Source organism: Panthera onca, chromosome A3 (genome assembly GCF_046562875.1).
Source record: "Panthera onca isolate mPanOnc1 chromosome A3, mPanOnc1 haplotype 2, whole genome shotgun sequence".
In the NCBI taxonomy this organism is placed as follows: Eukaryota; Metazoa; Chordata; class Mammalia; order Carnivora; family Felidae; genus Panthera; species Panthera onca.
This window is the reverse complement of record NC_138341.1, coordinates 36,552,887-36,576,208: the sequence shown is the minus strand read 5'-3', so window position 1 is coordinate 36,576,208 and position 23,322 is coordinate 36,552,887. Positions and strand designations below refer to the sequence as shown.

Here is a 23,322-nt window from a genome sequence, read left to right as displayed (position 1 = left end):
ACGAAATAAATGTCAGCCTCGGAGCAAGAACACACAGTTCCGAAATTCCCCGGCCTCAAAAGGATGATGAGACGCACTGTACCCACCACCTGAACCTCTCTGCTCTGGTTCGGCTGGGAGAAGTCTAGTGGGGGGTGGTGAGACGTCTGCAGGCCGGCCAAGCCCTGCCTCCTGCGCCTCTTCATTTCCTCAAGAGGATTAAAAAACCCCCGTTAGACCTCTCTGAAGTCCCCCTCCAGGCACCTGCACCTCTGAATGGTTCTGTGTGAATGGCCCAGCGCCCCCCCTCCCGCGAGGCAGCCGTCCAGGTGTACCCACCGGCCACGGCAGATGCAGCACTCGCGGGCAGGGTGAACGGGAGCCACGGCACCCGGCGATGCCCACCCAGCCATTTAAACACACCCCAGCGCCCCAGTCTCACCTCCTGTTTTTGTGCACCCAGACAGACCCAGCACGCATCAGTAGGGCCGAACACAACTTGTTCCACAAGGCAGCGGGTTGAATGAAACATAGACAGGTGGAAACTCTGGTAGCATCTCTAAACTTTGAAGACCACCCGGGAACTGTTTCAGCTCTAGTTCAACGAGACGCCAGAACGATGGGCCAGGGACGAGAGCGATTTCTAGCCTCATCCCCTGAACGTTTCCGCACGACCTTCACCACATCCCTAAGACGGACAGAAACTGGGGCTCCCAGACATTAACGGATGGAGTCAGGATTCCAGACCTCACCCCGAAATTCTCACACTTGTCCACGAGTCCTGCTTCCCTGTAAGCTCACGCTTTATCCCCAAGTCGCGGAAAACCCTTGTTCAGAAAACCTGTGATCCACAGTCACTGCGGGGATCAGCTGAGGTCTCAGAGGTCTCAGGGAAAAACAGGAAGGGCTGAAGCCATAGGAAGGGTGACTCTTGGATCGCACAGGCTCCAGCATCTCTGTGATGGGGGTTGTTGGAAGGCTCTTAAAACCACAACACCGAACGACTTCCTCCAACTGCGAGAAAAACACGAAACCTGAGAACTGTACCACAGATAAATGGTGGGCACCAATTTACTGAAGCTACTCACAATGGTTTTTGCCATGAAAACGGTCTTTCTGTAAACTCATGGGCAACTCACCATCTCATGAGATAGGTGTAGTTTTAAATTTAATATTTGATATGCAAATTTCCCACTATGGTTTGCTCAGACAGTAATAGAAAATGGCTTATTTTATTAAACGCCTACATTCAATTAACGAAGGCCTCAAAAGAATGTTGTCAGAGAACACATTTTCTCTGGGTGGATGTTCAGCTTATGCTATTAACCAAACAAGCCACAAATTCGTTCTCTCCCTTGTACGTTATCTACAGAATATCGTTTATAAAATGAAGAATCACACAGCACAGGGAATTCACATCACAGGAAGGACAGCACAGAAAGATTTCAGATTCGGATATAGTCTATGAAAACGCTAATGGCTGGCTCTTCAATTAAACTTTTGCTTCCATCTAAACCTGTCTGCAAGCCACCTTTCCCTCTCTATGCTGTCTGGTTCCGTGCTACTCTTCAGTCTACATGCAGTTCAGCCAACTCGTGCCTGTACATGCCTGGGACAGAAGTAGGAAGTAGGCAGTGTAAACAAAGGATACACTGTTTCTCCAGACCGAACAATGAAAGGGTTTTCATTCACTTCTTGGCCCAGCTAGAGGGTCTGGCGTAGCTTCCCATGCTGTTGCTCATTGCTGTCCACTCACCAGGACGTCCCCAAGTCGTTGCCAACCGAGAGCAGTCCACCTTAGCACAGAGCAACGCAGGCCTGACAACCTGAGTGCAAAGCACCGAGGAGGCCACAAGAGGTAAATGATCCCAGCTTTGGTACGGGGGTGGGGGAGGCAGATGCTGGTCAAAAGACTGGTCTAATTACCCCAAGAGCACATGTGCTTATGTTCTGAAGGCCCAGCACACGCTCCACAGACCTGGACTGCGCCCTTAGCCCACGGCTAAGAGTCCCTTCCGAGTGGACGCTGTCCCGAGAACAGGTGATGAGCACATGGCGCTCCACGCTGCACCACGGCTACATGCAAGCCGCTCGCTCTCTCCGTGAAGCTCAAGACAGAGATCTAGCTTCTCCGAGACATCTTCCTCCCTACAGGCCCACTGCCACCCACACTCCCCAGCGTTCACCAAGAGCCCGGGCACGGGGAGCTGGGACAGTCAGGGCACCGTGTGGGTGCAGGTCATCATTCAGCCTTCCAGGGGCTGCACGACCTCCACGGGCCCCTGGGCTTTGTCCTGTGACACGCGTTATGTGCGCCTGCACTGCTGAGGCCCTTGTATGCTTGACGACAGGTGAAAATGCACCAGCGGGCTGCCACTGGCCAGATCTATCGTAAGTTGAAGGATCCAAATAAGCACAGAGAGTAACGCATAGTAACCTGTTGAATTAAAAGGGACCCGTGAATTTAGGTCCACAAACAAAACAAACACACACTCGGGAAGGGAACTTCTTCCTCCTCTACACACACTTTCCTTCCAGGGCAGATGGAGACACACGGACTGGAGAGTAGAAGACGCCACCTCTGACCAGAGTCAGCCTTGCCAGCAACAGGACAAAGGGACTCCCTGCGCCTCCCAGTGCAAACTCTGGATGGAGGAGGCCACAGTGTCACTCCTGTAGTATTCCTGCTCGAAACACAAAACTCAAGTCTCATCGTGAGGGGACATCAGACAAACTAGAGTCTCTATGAAGTGTCTTCCAAAGTGTCAGTGTCATGAAGACTGAGAGAGAATTGGTTCCAAGTCAATGGCATCAAAGCGATGAAGACAACTCAACTTAACACAGGATTCTAAACCGGATCTTGGACCGGAAAAAAACCCTTTTTTAATCTTACTATAAAGGACATTTTGGCACAACTGGTAACATTTGGATGAAGTCCACAGATTACATAACGGTACTGCAACATTGTTAATTTCCTGATTTTGAGAACTACACTGTGGTTATGTGAGAGGCGACTTTCATTAGTAGGAAATACACACGATGCACTGAAGAGTAAGAGGGCATCACACCTGCCACTTACTCTCAAACCGGGCAGAAAACAGCGCGCACACGGGTAGAAAGAGGGAGAACATTAAAGCCAATGTGGCAACATGGGAACAGCGGGGAGCTTAGGTGGCGGACGGAAGGGGGTTCTTCGTACCATTCTTGCAACTTTCACGTGAAGTCTGCAATTATTTCAAAACAAAAAATTCACAAAAATACACCAGACTTGGAGCAGTCAAACTGACCAGGCAGAGGGGGGGCACACAGGCCACTCTGCCCTGGCAGGGTCGTGCGGGGGCAGTGACATGGAGTCACAAGAGAGAAAGGGAACATGCACCGGGACTTTGCGCTCACCTGTGCCTCTCTCACCTCCTCCAAGGGTTCAGACTGCACAGCTCCGTGGCACAGGCTTCCCCACTGCCCTTAAGTGGACTGAACACATGACAACTACAGGACACCTTCCTCTATTGCTCTAACTGAAAAAACGGGAAAATATCCTGTCAGGCTTCACAAGGCTCATGGCAGTAAAAGACCAACACTTTAGAAAAGGCACTGTAACAGTATTAAGCAAATCAAGACACTACGTATTTAAAATGCTAACATCTATTAAAAAGCAACCGTCGTAAAGCAAGGCAACGGCGTGCACCACTCACCGAAGAAGTAGCTCCTCCCAGCCCCCCCCCCCCCCCCACCCCGTGAGCCAGCGGGTGACGTGAATGCATTACTTCCCGCTACAGCCTCCCATTTCCTCCCCAGATTCCCACCCCCACTATTCAACAACAGACCGTCCATCAATGTGGCTGCAGGCTAGGGATTATTTTTAACCTAACAACTACCAAGACAGGCATCTGGAGCTTTGGGGGGGGGGGTCACCGTGTCACTATCCAGGGTCTGGTGTTTTGAACTGGTTCTTCATTTAAATCTGGAGAATGTATTTGCCTCTGTTTTAGAAAAATCAGGTTATAACCTACAGTCTGTCCCTATGCCTCCCCCGATATCCCAGCCTACTTAGAAAGCTAGAGTCCCTTAAATTATCAGTGACTGCATTTTCCCAGTGGTTGACTTTTTTAAAGAGATGCAAAATAAGGTTCACAACCAGAAAACCACGTGATAGTGCAATGAAACTAACGGACATTTATTTCGCCAAAAGCACTGAGAACAAACAGGTTACATCTCATTTGAATAAACAGAGATGGCCATCTTAAATATCCTCTGAAACACTGGACTGTGACAGAACACTGGGAGAAAAGGAGGAGAGGAAGGATATAACCTGCTAGACACCGTTCCCTCACCTCCAAGGGACAGGCAAGGCGATGGCAACAACACAACAGCCTGTGACCCAAATGCATGTGACTTGGGACTATCCACCTCGAAGGCCTATGTGAGGATGGCCGTGGGCTTGGCTGTGCGCCAACCCTCATGCCACACTTGGCCCGTGTCTTAGCGCGGACCACACAGGCCACCACAGTGTGCATGGTGCATCAACCAGGTCCATCCGGGGGTCGCCTTATAGAGTCACTGATACTCCATGTAAGTTTAAAGAGAAACTTACACACGATATCCTTACAAGACACCTGGCTCTGTGGCCAAAGGCTCTGATCCAGTCCCTGAGAATGGAGCTGTGTGGGCTCATGTTGGTGTCCAGAGCTTCTGGACTCTGAAGGCAACAGAGCCCAATGGCCTCACGTCTCTTGGGCAGCCCCACCAAGTCAGATCTGGCCTAAGGACATCTATAAACCCCTTCAAGATGGGGGAAGAAGGCAGGCCCAGCACAGTGGTCACTTCGCTGCTTAGCTAACCCAAGAGGCCACTATACCATCTTTTCCCGCTGAATTATGGACATGTCCCCCAGAATCAGCCTGGACATGTCCCCCAGAATCAGCCTGGACATGTCCCCCAGAATCAGCCTGCCCTCTTCAATCGCGGTCAGCCTTCCCACCCCAACGTGAGGTCCTCATGAATGCACTGGGGTCCTGATTCTGCCCAATCCCTCCCGGTCCACCGGGAGGGCCGAGTCCAGTCACACACAGGAACACCAAAATACCTTCCGGGAAACCAAGGCAAAGGAGCTGGGGGTGCTGGGAGGAGGAGAATAATTTTAGTGGCAAATTACAAACCAATCAACCTTGCACAAACAATGACCACTTCAGAGCTAGGCTGTGAAGGGATTTATACGCTGTAACCATCAGATGTAGGATGCTTGGTATTCTTGCCAGCTAAAGACAGCCACGTAAGAAACTCCTGAACTCATTCATCAGTGTGACATTTCTCATTTAATAAGAGAATCATACTAAAGCACATTTCCCATCAAACACAACCACACACACCCACAGGAATGTATGAAGGGGATCCAGTGTAAGTTTTCAGAGCATCCCTGGCTTCCGTACCAATGACTCTATACCGAAGAAATTAATGAAAGACCCTCTGAAAATAGGAGGATGTCTCCATGTGTCTAAAACAAGTTTGAAAAGCATCGTATGGACAGGAAAACAAGAATGACTAAAAGCAATTAACAGGTAACACCCACTTACTTAGCAACAGCTAGCTACCAAAGAGGCCAACGATGAAAGAGGGACAGAAGTACTGGGGTATTCTAAGCATGACCTCTCCTTCCAGAAAAAAAGATAGGAAAAAAAAAAATCTCGAAGAGATACTTCTATGAAGTATCACGTTCAGAAGCCATAATATTCAGAAAGAAAGAAAGAAAGAAAGAAAAAAAAGGAGCCAGAAGACAAGACACCATAAGAAAGGATGGTAATATCAATTATAACATTTTCTACAAAATAAGATGTGTCTTCTTTTTAGATAAATCCACAGAAATATTTCATACTTGATTGTTTGAAAAAAATGTCAACAAGCCAAAATTTCATTATAGGACACATCTGCTCGCGTACCCTGTGCAGAAGTACTCGCCTACACTCCTAACAGCCCTAACTCCCGGAGTGAAAGCTTACTTACGCATTTTAAAATGTCGTCCATGGGCTAAAGGTGTCCAAATGGTAATATCTGTTGCCACTGGGCAAAACAAACAAAACGTACACTGTGTCTACAGAAGATGTAGGGAAGTTCTGTTTTGTTTTGTTTTTTAATCCGCAGCACACCTCAGAATTTTAGTGGCAGTCAATTCAAGGTATAAAATGGTGAGACCCCAGATCACAGACCACTGACTGATGGCCTCCTAATACATTTCTGTAAATGGACACTCGACGATAGCAATGCGGACTGAAAGGGCAATGGTTGTCCTGCTCTGACTGTTACATTATAGGGGTGACACTATATGACTCTCGCTGGCATCATTCCTTTTGGCTGAGTAAAGATGCAAGTTCTCCTACTTTAACTTTGATCCAAACGACCCAGAGGGAATGAAGAAACACTCTATACAGATTGGAAACCATATTGCTATTTATGCGGGAATATTTCAAAGCCTATTGATAATTCCTTTGTTAGCACAGATGTGTTAAGGTCTGTGCTCATGAAATCCCTTTGCCACCTTGTACTGTATTTCATTACCATCACTTAAAAAATTCATCCATAAAACGTTTTAAAATGGGAAACGGGAAAGGAGAAACCCTGGCAGGTAAGACATAAGTGATACCTCATGTTTCCAGAATAAGTACAGAATTATGACTGGTCGTCTTACAAAAAACTTGTGGGGAGGGGGAGGGTGTAGGGAGAAGGGGTAAATAAAACATCATTACCCTCCTTGGGTAATATGCATTAAATTCGTCTCCGATACGCCGCAACTCTTGTGCAATCCATATCTCCGGGCGCATATCTGCGGGTACAGCCTGAGGCTGCCTCATGGAAGCTGCATCAGAACAAACAGAACAAAAATCACATGGTTTTCCATAAATCAGTTAGCAAGTTCCAAAGGCAACTTTCTAGAAGCAAGCCCATCTCACACACTCTGTTTTGTTTTGTTTTGTTTTGGGAATCTCCCTAACTTCCAGGACTCTGCACTAGATTATGGCGGTAAGGTCTGTCACATAAACTTGGTTATGAAGAATAACGGACAAAGAACAACTTACTTTTTTAAAACTGGAGACTCAGAACTGCAAAATTAAAAAAATATCCTGGCCAATTAATTACATGCTCCCATTTCAAGAAGATACACTAACACAAAAATGGTACAATAAATATCACCAAAAAAAAAAAAAAATCATACTTAAAACACAGAACATAAAAATTTAGGCTGTCAGTAAATACTTTGATCTTACACAAGGTAGAATTCTTAGGGAAATTTCAAACATCACGTAGAGATACGAAATGAAATGGTTGTCCTATTTAAAGCAAAATATGGGAAAACCTGAGAAACAGCAGGCTACCTACCTGAATGAGCTCGTTTCTACAGAAGGAAGTAACAAAGAGGTGATGAGACAGTCTTTGTAAATACTAGCATGTGGCCAAATTAAAGCATAAATACGTGTTTTGTCTCAATATTAATGCAGCCAGTAAAGGTGGATTCAAGTCTGCAAACACCACATGGGGAGAGGAAACGTTTTGGGTGAAGGAGCAAAGGCATTTTTGAAAGAAGAAGAAAGAGGGACTTGGCCTCTTCATCAAGTTGTCACTAACATTCACATCCAGTCCACTCAACTGTTAATGAAACCATTTGAAGCCACGAAGGGGAGCAAAAATGGGAGTCATCAAAAGATCCCACCATGCACCAGGAAGATGGCATTCTCCATACTCAGAAAAGACCGGTTCAGTGATGCAACTGGGGAAAAGAGACGAGGCTCTTGGGTTTGTGACTTAACTTACTGAGAAAATAGGCACACTACTCACAATCTAACACGAATGTTACGTCCTAACCATGGCAAAATATTCAAAAGCCTGCAATAATCAGATTTTGCAATGCCATACATATGGCTTTCTGTGTTGTGTTTTTATAAAAATATTTGACATTCTGGGTTTCTGAATTTTACTGTTTTAAGTAAAACTGATGGGGATTCATAGGTCTGTAAAAGCACTGAAAAGTGCACTCTGAAAAGATGTAAAAAACTGAGTTTTTACCAAGTCTTCTCAAAACTTTTGTCCCATCTTCTTTGTCCCCCCAACCCCCACCCAAATGCAACAATGACCTCACAAAGAGTGAGTGCCTGAGAAGCTGGGTACTAGGGTGTGGGGGTGTGTGTGTGTGTGTGTGTGTGTGTGTGTGTGTGTCTGAAGAAGAGCACAGAATTATCTGTGCTCTGTGAATAAACCAAGGGAAGACTCCTAAAGAAAGCCCTAGGGGCAAACACGAAGGCTGACCACAGAGAAACTTTTAGGAGAAGTCAGGCATGTCCCCTGAATACACCTGCAACCACATTAAAAACTACTTTGGCTGTATCTTTGCCACACAAATATTTTTATCATTACTCTGTAAAAGCCTATTAAAATTAAGTTTCATTTAAATGGCTTAAAACTGGCAAAACCCAAAATTTCTGGGTGGATGTAATGCCAGGTGGTAATGTAACAGTCTACTCCCTTTTGGGGGGTTTATAACACTTTAAGGATTTTACTCTATCAGAGGTACCCGATCGTTACTATTCTTTTCATACTGTCAGCAATCAAGTATTTTTTTCCCCTAACTTCAGAAGCTGTTAAAAAGGTTAACTCACCCCCGAGGGAAAGGAAATCTCTTTTCTTCGAGTGCCTACTACACACCAGAGCCTGCAATGTTTCATGTGAGCTGTGTCATGCAATCCTCTTACCCGGCACTACAAGGGGGAGACACCTGCCCCCATACACAGGCGACCAGACCAGCAAGCAAGACGCCACATGGCCACTTAACAGCTACCACCCCACCCCTCCTCTGGGCTTCAGAGCCCCACTTGTTTCTTACTATACAAGCCTCTCTTTAAGAGAGTAATCTGCTTGCAGGGGCACCTGCCTATGGCTCAGTCAGTGGAGCATGTGAGTCTTGATCTGGGGGTTGTGAGTTCGAGCCCCATGCTGGGTGTAGAGTTTGCTTAAAAATAAAATTAAGAGTTCAAAAAAGGGTAATCTGCTTTCAAACCTAGAGTCAGAAGTGAAGAAAATACCAATTACCACCCCCCCCCAAAAAAAAGTGTGAAATATAGGTTATATGTCTTACAAAGATGGTAGGTCAAAACTGTTGGCAAGTTACCCAATGTTTAATAAATCAAGCTGTTCACGAATATACCCAACAAATACGAATGCCCGGATGCTAGGCACCATTCTCGGAGGTGCTCTGGGTACAGCAACCAAACAGGCCAACCCTTGCTCCTGTGGAATTTACATTTTTGTGGATTAAATTTCAACATTTATTATTTTTTTTTAATGTTTATTTTGAGTGAGAGAGAGAGAGAGAGAAAAAAAGTGCGTGAGCTGGGAAGGGGCAGAGAGGGGAGAGACAGAATCCCAAGCAGGCTCTGCGCTGCCAGCACAGAGCCCAATGTGGGGCTCAATCCCATGAACCATGAGGTTAAGACCTGAGCTGTGATCAAGAGCTGGACGCTTAACCACCTGAGCCACCCAGGCACCCCTCCATTTCAACATTTAAATGTTAAGTTCCTCTGGACACAGACACTTTTAAGTAAACTTTATACTTGTTACAACATGAAACAGAAGTAACTCCCCTGGTTAATTTCCCCCAACCGGAAGATGAAACCTACTGCATTCTATTTAATGCGCTTACTACCTGTGTGGTTTAGAAGGTTCCGCCTGGCTGATGCTTGGGCTGGCGACCATCAAAGGAGCCAATTTGTGTCAGAAGTCGGCTTATCATCAAACTAGCACCTAGCCAGCAGCAAAGAAAGAAATCTGGAACCTTGGTGGCCAAGTCTAACTTGTTCACCTTAGGGATAACTGCTCTGCTATATTTTGGGGAAGGAAGCAAAGAAGGTAAGTAGATGTTTCTAAAAATTTCAGTAGCTCAGATAAACGTATAGACACAAACATACCCACGAGGTGTGTGGCAATGTGACACAGAGGGTGGGTGTGTCCATGGGAGGCCCCGGAGGCCACAGCCCTTACAGGTTCCCTACACAACTCTGGTGCAGACGCTCCATAGACTAGACCCTGAGAAAACTGAGCAACGGGTAAGAAACCACAGGGAGGTCCTGGAGGCAGAGGTAACCAAAGATTATGGATTAGACCAGGGTAAGCATGCACTAACTGGCCAGAACAACAGATTAGTAAGAGAGCTATCTAACTGTAGTTAGGTGTATTTTTTTTTTTTAACATTTATTTATTTTTGAGAAAGCATGAGTCGGGGAGGAACAGAGGGAGAGGGAGACACAGAATCCGAAGCAGGCTCCAGGCTCCGAGCTGTCAGCACAGAGCCCTACGTAGGGCACAAACCCCCGAACCGTGAGATCATGACCTGAGTGGAAGTCGGATGCTTAACCAACTAAGCCACTCAGGTGCCCCTGTGTGTATTTTTTTTTTTTTAAGTTGACTTAGAACAGTAACAATAGGGTATAATTCAATAATAGCAATATAATTTAACTTTTGCCAAGGAGACTGATCCACCTGGGCTACTCTAACACAGCATGTATCACCATTTGGCTTTTTAAAAAACCTGGCAGTGTTTGTTTTTGTTCCTTGCATCTATAAATCTAAAATTAATGACCATCACTCATCCTGCAATAAAACCTACCTAACATGTACACAGAATAGACCTATACTAATAATCTATACTAAGATTATTTAAGACAGAAATCCTATTTTGGATATTTTAAAAGGCACTGTATTCCTGTATTTTAAAAGGGTAGTCTTTTTCAAAAAATTTTTATTAATTAATTTATTTAAAGAGAGACAGAACACACACATGCTCATATAGGGGAGGGGCAAAGAGGGAAGGAGAGAGAAATTCCCAAGCAGGTTCTGCACTGTCCACAAGGAGCTCCATGCGGGGCTCGAACTCACGGAACAGTGAGATCACAACCTGAGCTGAAATGAAGAGCCGGACACTTAACCGACCGAACCACCCAGGTGCCCCTAAAAGGGTACTCTTAATCTCAGTTAACAGAGTGCAGTTTTCCAATATAAATTTCAAAGATTATTTTTGAAGTGACAAAAATATCTTCTTTTTTTTGGGGGGGGGGGGGCAGTGGAAGAAGCTTTTCTTAATTTCATCACTGGTTTAATCTTAGTGACTGTCACAATTGGTCTCCTGTCACACGAGAACCCACCAGAATGAAAGAATGGGGTCTGGCTGACCCCAGAGAATTGGTTTGTTAGCCCCATGGCAGTGCTGGTCAGAGCTCAAATTATTTTGCTTAATTCTGTGCTACCGTCACCCTGAGCATGAACCACCACAATGAAGAGATCCACAGTATGGTCTTCTAAAGATGCCCCTGGAGCAGGTGGGGCTTGGGGGCAGGGAGTAACTCAGAAAACATGCTGCTCTACCCCCACTCTACTAATCCTATCCAGGTACTGACCTGACTATTCCCATTATAGTAAGATAGTCCGCCTATGAAAAAGATAACTTACATTTACATTTCTAGTCTATAGTATCGAGGATAAATATTTTACTTTTCCATGTGCGTCGTGCTTCGCAACTATAAATGTTGGTAGCTGATCAATAAAACGGGTCTTTATTTGAAACAAAAACTCTTAGTACTAGTTAAGAAGATAAAAATTTTAACTTCTAGGGCAATTGTACATGAACATAAAAAATTCTCCAAAGGGGAAATTCTGGTGAGGTGTATTTTTTTTTAAACAATTTTTTTAATGTTTATTTTTGACAGAGAGAGAGAGAGAGACAGACAAACAGACAGAGCATGAGTGGGGGAGGGGCAGAGAGAGAGGGAGACACAGAATCCGAAGCAGGCTCCAGGCTCTGAGCTGTCAGCACAGAGCCCAATGCAGGGCTCGAACTCACAAACCGTGAGATCATGACCTGGGCCAAAGTCAGACGCTCAACCGACTGAGCCATATAGGCGCCCCTGGTGAGGTGTATTTTTGCCCACAGAAAATGTAGTTTCAGCATTTAAGAAATCATTTCACTCCATAAGCCTGGCACTAATTTAGGGGGGAAAAAAGCAGAATACAATATGCACCGGATCTTAATGTAAAGCCACCCCACAGCTGTTACCTAAAGCCCATGAAAAGCCAGCTCAAATCCTACAAGCACCAGACTGAGCTGGGGGGGAACCTGCTAGGTCCAGATTTTCTAACCAAAGCCACTAATCAAAAATAATGCAGTTGTGTCACACACAAGCCATTCTGTCAAAAGTATGAGAGGTTAGCTGAGTTTTCATCAAAACTCTTAGAAATTATTTTTTGCAATCCAGAATTTCCTGGTAACATCACTTCCTACAGAAAAAATGCTGAGGTAGTATTAATTCATTTTTCTATACCAGTGTGGGGACAGTGGGGTGGGGTGGGATGGGAAGGAGGACATGTTTTAATGTCAAAGAACTTTGTGTTACGAAAAGACGGGTGTTACTTCATTAACAGACCGTTCCCGTTCAGTTACAGAACATTTTCCAACCCATATGGTAATTTCAAGTTCAGCAATTGAAAAAATTGATGTCGTGGTTAAGTGGCTGATAGTGAAATCAGGCTGGGGCTTTCGGAAAGGGCTTTCTGTAGCACCACCAGCTAGGGTGGGAAAATGAAAAAAAAAAAAAAAGGAAAAAGAAAAGAAAACGATTGTCAATTCGTAATGCGCGCAGCACCAGCCCAACCACACCTCCTGAATTTTCCTTAACGCCCAAGTGCCTCCACCCCGGTTATCAATGGCAGGTGCTCGAAGGAACGGTGACCCCATCACAAGGCCGTTGCTGCTCTTTCTACACCCAGCTGACTTCCTCCGTGAGGCTGGAACTGAGAAGTCCCGCTGAGTGGGGCACACGCGTGCCGCCCACCGCGTATATCGTGTGCGTCTCTACCGCGTGTGCCGTAAAACACAGCATACACGTGCGCGCACGTGACCGCGGCCTCCTGCCCGGGGGCAGGACTGGTGCGGCTCCCACTTCTGAGAGGCGGTCGCTGTTTTAGTTCCCGGCGTGTCTCTACGGGCTTTTCAAGTGTGGAGCCAGAATTAAAATTCATGGCAACACTTCACACTGTCCCGTCTTCAGATGTCCAGTAATCCACAAATACTAAGGCAGAATCAAGATGAGCCTTTAAAGTAGTCAGCGTGAATTAAGCACTGAGTGTGTATTCAACTCACTGCTGAGAAAGGATTTCTCAGTCTCTAAAGGGATGGATATGGAACGGATGACTTTGAGGAAATGATCATTTTAAACACACAACAGGTCACACTTAAGCGCACGTTTTGCCCGGCACTTACCGGGGACCGTGGGGCCCTTCCTCTTGACACCTCAGGGTCATCCATCTTTACTTATTTCCCCAAGGAGAGTCTAATTCAATCCAAGCCATAAAGGACCCCCTAAAGGACCATTCCTCTGTAGGCACTGAAACCAGTGCCAAACATCCAGTGATGTCCACAGGAAGCACTGCCTTTGCAGGTGGCCACCCTGAAGCTCAACATTCATTTTGGGGACATAAAAATCCTGGGATGTTAATTCAACCCAACAGTCTCCTTATTTAAACGGGTATCTTCAGAAATATCAAGGCACAGTTATCCACAGCTTGCAAGAGGAAAAAAGGAAAACAGCCTGCCAGCCTGCTAAGAGTTCCTTAGGAAACCCACCCGAGTGATCAGGCTGTCCCACCTGCCCCAGGATTCCCAGGTGGCCACAGGGGAAAAGACAACTACCACTCTAGTAAGTTTTGCTGCAGAAAATGCTATCAGAATCGCCTTCAGAAACTGATGATTCTCGGAAACTGAGCTAGAGACCAATTTCACCACGTGCACACGCACATGGGCCTGTTTCTCTCTTGCATTGCTTTATTTGTTGGTAAACTTGCATCAATTCCACTGAGCCACTGGAGAATAATGAGAGCAATTAGAAATGGAACACAGTGATCATAGTTAGCACCAGTGCTCAGAAAGTTCCTCCATCTGTTCTCCCCTGGTACACATCGGTGTCAAGCCTGGGCGGTCGCATGAATTCAAGACAGAGCTTTACAAACAGCTGCTAGGATATACCACCGCAAGTAATGAAGTTCATGAGAGGAAGCCAGTGTTTTATACCCACTCCTTTCAGTGGGTGGTGCCCACGCTTTTACGTGGCCTTGAGGAAGAAAGTCAAAACAAGCTGCTTTGATCCATTTCCAGTCTGACCACTCGGAAACTGCCAGTAAACCAAGGCTGCGTCGTTGGGACAGAAGTCTGGAAACCGGCATTCATAATCTTTCCCTGTCTACCATTAGGCTTCAGCCAATGAAGTTTGAATCTAAGGCATTAAGACCGATGTGTGTTGTGCCTTTTCACTCATTTACTATGCAACATCAGGAGACCCAGTTCCCCAGCTCACCTGAGCTACACCCCCCTGCCCCGCCCACCATATTTACATCTTTACTAGAAGCCAGTGATGTGCTGGGAGCAAACGCAGACAGAGTTCTCAGGTCTATGTCCGGGGGCATACCTGCTAGCTCTCAGCCACAGAAGAAGCCCAGCATCTCAGGCAGGTGGGACGCTGGGTACAGGGGCCGTCTGCGACACGATACCAGGTCACCTGCCCTGTGTGCCCACTGCCTGGCAGAGGTGACATGCTTTGTCCCGAGGCAGTGCGGTCCTCACTGAAGGGCATTGGGCGCTACAAAGATTTTCCTTAGAGGGAGCTGAACCTTTCCACCCCTATTCTCAATTTAACTCGTCTCCCGGGCCTATAAAGATAATCTATAATCACTCTCAATCGTCACCCCTCTTTTGAAGTCACCACATGCCCCAAACCTGGTCCTAAACCAGTTCCTTCCATGTGCCTTTTTTTTTTTTTTTTAAGTTTATTTATTTCTTTTGAGAGAAAGAGCACATGCAGGGGAGGGGCAGAGAAAGGGAATCCCAAGCAGGCTCCATACTGTCAGCGTGGAGCCCAACACGGGGCTCGAACTCCCAAACCAGATCATGACCTGAGCCGAGACCGAGTCAGAGCCTTAACCGACTGAGCCGCCCAGGCGCCCCCTTCCACGTGACTCGGGAAGACCCACCATGGCCATCCTGGTCCCCTTGGTGCGCTCCTGAAACGTGCTGCCCTGAGCAGCGGGTGGTGGAGGACTGTACTAGGGATGATGACCAGGGGCAGACACGGGACACTGCTCTCTGCTTTCCCTCCACTGACCCCAGCCACACCAAGTCTCTGCACAGCTGCGGCTCTATTTCTATAGCTTAAATTTCTTTCAGAGGATTACAGAGGATTGGACTGTGCCATCCTATTTTGAAAAACAAATAAAAATAACCCCCAAACTAAGTATAGTCAAATGGAGAGCAATTGTGAGCTTGCTTTAAGACAGACACATAAACCCTATGTCCCTTCTACTGATAGTGTATGCAATTTTCTATCCAGTTTATCCCACCATTTACTCCATCACAACTATGAAAAAAAGTGTTTTTCAGAGACCTTTTAAAAGGAATGTACAACTCCACACATTAATTCACTTAGGAAAAAAGTGTTAAAAACTTTTTTCAAGTGACTACATTTTGGTGCCATACATTAATTTGGTACCGTTCCTTAAGAAGGAAATGTTAAAAACAATTTGAAGTTACTACCTTTCGGTAACTTACATGTTATGCCTAGCCAAAAATCTGATCTCGGGGAGGAAATGAAAATTTAAACCACAAATATAAAAATTCCTGACTACAGAGTAAATGTGGCTTCCTTTACGAAATTTAACACTGGCACCAGGAAACAGGTGACAAAAATCTCTTCTAACTCACATTAAGGCCTTAAAGTTACTGTATTTCATCTCAGTGATAGCAAACACCAAGACCTGGGGCAAAAACAGAGTCCTACGAAGCGCCATCTTAAGCAGTTTTAATCAAAACACACAAAAGTCTATCAATCTCATTCGCGCAGTTAGAATTGCGCGCAGTTAGAATTGATCACAGCTATACACAAAGTGAAACACTAACCTGTTAGCAGAGATGTACGGGCAGTGATGACACAGCAGAAGTCTGAGGCACCCTGAAAGCGTCTCACTTAACACAAATTCACGAAAGGGAGCCGCCTCTTTTCACCTTGCATCATATGAGAAGAGAGACAAACTTTACACCTGAATCCCAGGCCCTCTTTTGTGTAATCACAAAGATGTAATCGTTGAGCTTGGACATTTAATGGTTAAAAAGCCGTCCTTAAAACCCAGATCTGTCACAGTCAGGCTGTCTGGCTCCTCCCCAGAAAACTCACAAAGCTCGTGCGTCTTGACTGAGCACACACACACTGCTGAAGGCAGGGTATTCCACCTCTAAGGGACACAGGCGAACACAGGCCCCACAGCCTTGTGTAGGAAACACGGTAAGAAAGAGAAATGCTATGAGAATTTCCCGCTGCATATAAAAGAAGAATACTGGAAGGCCCAAGCCAGCGGAACACCAGAGTGGTACTGTGGATGATGGATGAATGAGGACGACGGTTTGAGCCTCAAGTTCCTTCCTCCGCTGACCAGCCCGCACTAACGCTCAAGACACCATATAACTTTTGCACCACTGAGCAGTTGTGCTGAGGGAGAACCCCAGGCCTCGCCTGTAAACCATACAAATGTTACGGAAGGAAGTGTGCCGTGTCCTCCCACACGGGAAAAGCACGGAAGCTAGTGTCACCAGTGGTGCAAGCCCAAGCCTAAGTTGTGTGCAATTCTGTGCCGAAAGACCATCAGGTCTGGTGGTTTTTGAAGATCTTATGTCTGTTCTGGTTCACACATTCTTGCTCTTCCTCCCCAGTACCCGTTACCCCTCGGGGGTGGACACGGCTGCTGGCCCAGCTCTGATGCTTGACGCGCTCATAAACGGGGCAAAACGGTTTGGCCACCCCTGTGCTTAGAAGCCCCTGTGCAATACAGATTCAACTGGGGTTGTTCTAATTCAGCACACGCCCCGCCCCCAGCCCTGCGACCACTACTGAATGGCTATGACACCCTTCTACAGCAAGAGAGGACACTGGTGCCCAGCCAGGTTGTGGGACGAGGCCCAGGGGCTGTAATGGGTCAGTGGAGGGATCAAGACTGGACTGGGTCACCTTCTGTAACTTTCCACTCCCACACTTCATGACATACTATCAATAAAAAGAACTAGAAAGAAAACAAAGCTGGTATATATAATATGCCGGGCTTTCCTCACAGAAAACACAGTTCTAAGCTTTAAACAAGCACAATGGGAAGACCCAAGTGAAAAAAAAGAGGGAGTCGTGGGCATTTGTATATTGCTTTAAATATTACTTGAATTCTCATTAAATCTACAAATATTTGGGCTCCTGCCATTATGCACCAAACTGTTTTCCTATGTTGATAACTTGTTTTAACTAGTTTAGTAGAATTTATGCTCAGGTATAAGTAAAACCGAAGTCTAAATTCAAATACATAACTAACATAAAATATATCTAGAATTCATTTCTAGACTACTTTGTGTTGAGAAATTTCTCAAGAGATGCAAAAACAAACCAAAAAGAACCCAAGAAATCTGTTAGTCTGTCCTCTAACACACTTATTCCATAGAAAAGTAACTCTCAATAAACTCAGGTTGACAAACTCTACTCATCTTATACACTTTCACAGACACACATCCATCGGTAAGAAAAAAGTAGGTCCTTTCTGCTGAAACCAGCTTTTTAAAAAAAAGCCTCAAATTACTCATTAAATCCACAAATTGGTTACATTAAAACACTTCAGTAGGGGCGCCTGGGTGGCTCAGTCAGTAAAGCATCTGACTTCAGCTCAGGTCATGATCTCATCTCACAGTTCGTGATTTGAGCCCCAGGTCGGGCTCTGTGCTGACAGCTCGGAGCCTGGAGCCTGCTTCAGATTGTGTCTCCCTCACTCTCTGCCCCTCCCCAGCTTGTGCTCTCTCTCTCTCTCTCTCTCAAAAATAAATAAACAACAAACAAACACTTCAGTAAATGGAATAGGAAGAATGCTCTGGTCCAGGAACGGGATATGTTTAAGGGGAAAAAGAAAGTTCGCAGAGCAACTCATATAGTGGAGAATCATCATGTTGAACCTGTTTCAATTTGAACACATACACCCTTCTCAGAGTGAAATGACTGATTCCATTTTTTAAAAGATTTTAGCTTGAGGGGCACCTGGGAGGTTCAGTCGGTTAAGTGTCCCGACTCTTGATCTCGGCTCCGTTCATGATCTCGAAGTTTGCGGGATCAAGTCCCACACTGGGCTCTGCACCGACCGTGCGGAGCCTGCCTGGGATTCTCTCTCCTCTCCTCCCTCTGCCCCTCCCCTGCTCGCTCATGCTTTCTCAAAAATAAACAAACACTGAAAAAATTTCTAGCTCTAAAGCCATCTTCACTCCTAAAGAAGGTCAACAAAGCCTAAATTAAAGCAAGCATCATGCACGGGGCAGAGAGTAAGTTATGAGTGCCAAATGCCCGAGTTCCCACATCCAACACTAGATGTGCCCTCAAACCCATTTCCAAATCCTGGGAGCTCTGTTTCTGAACAGGACAGATAATCCTGGTCTCAGGGTCGGAGACACAACCCATGCCATCAACTGGCCTGTGTCCTCTTTGGGTGCAGACATTAGAGAGAAGGGGAGACAGGTTTAGGATGTAACTCAAGCACAGATCCTGGTCTCACGCAGGCCCATGGGTACATGTGGCCCAGGAAGAACAGAAGACGACTGTCTGCAGGGGCTGGTTCTCTCCATCACTGGCTGAGATACAACTCTATTCACAAACCATGGGGACCTGCTTCAGGGTAGAGAACAGGGAAAATACCAAGTGAATTGGGGTTTCCCGGAGGACACTAGGATACCATACCCATTCTAAGCAAATACTTCAAACCCCAAAGGCACAGGCTCTTAACCAATGGAGCTTAAGCTCGCCCATCAGGGAAATGGTGTGCGCTCTAACTGTTGGCATTGGTCACTTCATAGCTCGTGAAGACAAGTTCTCAAGAAGCTTTCGTGATTCATTCACTCAGAAATAAAACCCAAAATTTAACAGCCAAAGGAGCATAAATTCCCTCAAAGGGAGAAAGAAAAAGCTGTTTTAAAACTTCTTAATTCTATACAGGCAACAAATATTTCTCACGTGAAACCAACCAGCAAAATACCTCATTTTGAAAATGTTTGCTTAACTTTTGACTGCAGGAAAAAGTAGTTCAGCCTATGCCTTGTCTCAAGACCTTCTTTCTCCAAATACACTGAACTGAAGTCAAGTTTCTGCCAAGTGCAATGGGCCATCTCCCACAGGTGTACCTGATGCAGGCCCAGCTCAGACAGTGTGGTTTCCAGATGTCTCTCGACGGTCCAAAGATTTGCCAACCACGCCAAGGTTCTTTTCAGGGTGATGTGTGGGTCACGGGCAGGTTAGGGGTGATTCAGACCTCCCTTCCCCACCCCCACCAGGCAAGTTTCTAGAAAAGATCTTTTTTGCTTGTATGTTTGCTGTGGGACCTGAGGGAGTTAGAATTACAGTAGCATTTCCAGATGAATTCACTTCCCTGTGAGTTTCCTACACTCCTCAAACAGCTTCTTTCTACACAAAGTAGGAGAGAATACTCATTACCATCACACTTGCTGACCCGCCATGGCTGCAATGGGTCGTTGAGGAGCAAGGAAAATTAGTGACTGAGGTCCCATCGGATGCTTTCCGGTAGCTTATGTGGAAGCTCCCCACAACCCCCAGTGGTGAGCACTTCTGTCTTCATTTGATCGATGAGAAAACAAGCTCATCAGACAGAAAAACAGGTCTGCCAAGGTCCTTGGCGTGTCTGGGAACAGCTGGGGTTCCGTCTAGACCCTGCCCCAGCCTGACGCACGGCCCTGCAGGTGACACAGCAGTAGCCCACTGGTGCTGAAGCAAGCTGTGACCCCTCTGGACGGAGACGTTCACAATAAAAATACTTCGCTAAATAAAAAGCCGACCCCAGAAGAGTCTATTGGGGGCTAATGTCCATGCGGATTACTTGTGGTGGTGGGCCACAAGCCTGATGTTACCCAGATGAAACCTTTACCAACATAAGGGGCATGGTACTTAATACTGAGTCGTACGGGAAGATGAACGCGTCACGGTGACAAGCTGCTGGGGATGCCAAAAATGAAGATTAAAATTAAGACAAAATATAGCATACATATTGTTGATTTATTCTATAATTTTTTTTTTTTTACATTAATTGATTTTTGAGAGACAGAGTGAGACAGTGCGTGAGTGGGGCAGGGGCAGAGAGAGAGGAGACACAGAATCCGAAACAGGCTGTCAGCACAGAGCCCGACGCAGGGCCCGACCCCACAAACCGTGAGATCACGACTTGAGCTGAAGTCAGACGCTCAACCGACTGAGTCCCCCAGGCGCCCTGGATTTATTCTATTATAAATGCCAGTCGTGATTGTGCACGCTGTACAAAAAGGCACACAGATAAGACCACCGGACACTTGAACACAAAATATTTGCTTTTAACGTTTTGATATATTTTCCTTCGAATCTGTTACACTTATGAACTTCTTGAACTCCACTGTTTGTGCCTCCCACAAAACTCCTATGCTAAACCTAATCTCTAGCGTGATGGTATTAGGCGACGGGGCCTTTAGGGGTGATTACATCATGAGTGTGGAGTCTTTATGAATGGGACCAGTGCCTTTATCCGAGGTCAGGGAGCTGGCCTGCTCTCTCTCCATCACGTGAGGACACAAGGGAAGGTGGCGGTCTATAAGTTTAGGAAGAGGGCCCTCCCCTAGAGCTTGAGCATGCTAGCACCCTAATCTCAGACTTCCAGCTTCTAGAAGTGTGAGATCAATGTTTCCTGGTTAAGCCACCTAGTTGGTGCTATTTTTGTTATAGCAGCAAAGACAGACTAAAACACTACGATGTCCTCAACAACTTTGTAACCGTTTTTAACTTAACTTTATGCCAGAAGCATCTGCCACGTCATTCTTCTTCTTAATGTCATTAGGATGACAGCACCACAGTCTGTCAGAAGGATGTGTAGTAGTTTAGAGATTTTCCCCAAACCATTAAGACAGTCAATAGTTTTTTTCTGGCTGGGATAAATAATGTCAGGATGAACAACCCCCCTGTGCCCTCGGTACATGCATCTCGCCGAGTATTTCCTGCAAAAGAAAGGAATGTCAGGCTCTCTGCTCTGTGCCTGCAGAGCAGGGTCTGAGGGCGGTTGGGTGGCAGGGTGCTTAGAGCCCGGAGCACAGCACAGGACCGAGTTCACAAGGTCTTACAGGACAGGTGTCTGGTCTGTGTCAATAGGACCTCCAGAGAGAAGGAAAGCAGTCTCGGGTCACATGCCCTACCACGGGTCCTGGCCACTGACCAAGCAGAACAACTAGAGGACACTGAGCAGATGAGAAAGCAGCTAGATGTTTTGTCACATAGGGAGTATGTCGGAAGACGGAGGCTTCGTTCTCCACAGAAAGGAACGGAGACAACTGGATTCCGGTGTGGGACATGGTGTGCGAGGCAGGGAGAGGTGGTGGTCCGTGGAGAGTCCCCTGCCCCAACACAGGCAGGGTAGCCACAGACCAGGGGCACGAGGAGACCTGGGCCCCGGGCAAGTGTTCTAATTCATTGGTTTAAAAATATGTCAGGGGGCGAGATATTAGACTGTCTAGCATTCGGTTGGCAATTACATGCATTTCTTCAAATCTAATACCACAACACAAATCAATAGACTATCTCTTTTCTCCTGCCTTATAGTCCAATCATGCAGGACTACAGGGCTAGGCCTTCTCCAATAAGGAGTTCCCCTCTGGCATGCAGAATCTGACTTGAGTCACCCATTTGGTTTTCAGGCAGTACATTTGAGAGAAGCAAGGTGTAGGTACACCTTACAGGCTCACCACCAGGATCACACGCAAGGCAGTTACAGCTATAGGGACACTGTAGTTATTACCTGAAAACAATGGCTGGGACTATTGCCCAATCCCCTCTCAACTCTATTATTCCATAGGGTAAAAACAGAGGGTCTAAGAGGTGACGGCCAAAATTCCGAGTAGTACTTTGCAATCAGAACCAATCAATACCAATCATAAATATTTAGTTAAAAGAAGATACAGGGGAGCCTGAGCGGCTCAGTTGGTTAAGTGGCCGACTTCAGCTCAGGTCATGATCTCATGGTTCGTGGGTTTGAGCCCCACGTCAGGCGCTGGGCCAACAGCTCAGAGCCTGGAGCTGCTTTGCGTTCTGTGTCTCCCCCTCTCTCTGCCCCTCCTCCACTTGTGCTCTGTCTCTCTCCCTTCTCTCTCTCAAAAATAAACACACATTAAAAAAAAAAAAAAAAGAGATTTCTAGTGCCACCAAGGTAGGGTCGCCCCACCCATTCCCCCAAGTCCAACCTCGTGCTACTAAAAACCCTAGGGAGAACACAACAGACAAGAAAATGCTAGGGGCACCTGGGTGGCTCAGCCAGTTGAGCGTCTGACTCTTGCTTTTGGCTCAGGTCATGATCTCATGGTTCATGAGATCAAGCCCAAGTCAGGCTCTGTGCTGACAGTGTGGAGCCTGCTTCAGATTCTCTCCCTCTCTCTCTTCCCCTCTCCTGTTTTTTCTCTCAAAATAAATAAATAAGCATTAATCTTTTTTTTTTTTTTTGAGAAAGAAAGTGAGCATGGATGTGAGGTGCAGAGAAAGAGGGGGAGAGAGAATCCGACATGGTGCTTGAACTCACAAACATGAGATCAAGACCTGAGCTGAAATTCAGAGTTGGACGCTTAACCGACTGAGCCACCTAGGCACCCCGAAACTTTCTTTTTTTAAGTACTGAAAGGGGAAAGAAGAAGGTAGGCTGCTTGGGGACCCCGGGACTCGGGGAATGACATGGCAGAGAGGTCCCCAGCTTCCTCACCGTTTTCCATATATCCTGGACAGGGTGCTGCAGAGGGTCTCCAATGGTCACAGACGCAAAGAGCTCCCGGGGAAGCGAGTTCTCCCCAGCTAAAGCACTGGGGAAAGGGTGGCCTTGCAACAGAAAACCCTTCGGCAACACCTGCCCTACCCCAGCTGACCGCCACGTGCCGCAGTGTCGGCGTGGCCAAGCCAGGGGTGGATCATCCACCCATCCCCTGCTCGGTGGGAGGTGTTCGTGCTCTGATCCCACCCCCAGCTTGTGTCAGCAGGCGAAAGGGGAGCTGAGCTGCCAACCTCTGCCTGGCACAAGCAGGCGGGGCCGATCCCGCTGCCCTGCCAGAGGGGTGCTGGAGAAATCACGTGGGTAGCTCTCTCACCCCTGGCCAGTGGAAGCGGATCATGTTCACTCCCCTTCCAGGGTAGCGCTGGTGGGGCCCAGCAGAAAGCTGGCCCCCCACTAAGCAGCGAGGAGGTG

The 23,322-nt window shown here is 46.6% G+C and overlaps 1 protein-coding gene across 11 annotated transcripts in view; it reads right to left on the bottom strand.

The window, feature by feature from the left end:
• BCL2L11 (BCL2 like 11) overlaps positions 1–23,322 on the bottom strand; it is a 48,809-nt gene that overhangs the window by 10,240 nt on the left and 15,247 nt on the right. For 7 of the 11 annotated variants that reach the window (XM_060654587.3, XM_060654546.3, XM_060654562.3 and 4 more), the window contains one exon: positions 6,720–6,829. The exons of 2 other annotated variants lie outside the window; for them this stretch is intronic. In XM_060654587.3, coding sequence (XP_060510570.1) covers positions 6,720–6,829 — 110 coding nt within the window. Of the gene's footprint in view, positions 1–3,375; positions 3,498–6,719; positions 6,830–23,322 lie in introns of those variants that run through there. 2 more of the 11 variants (XR_009616267.3, XR_009616268.3) reach the window with 2 other exon arrangements.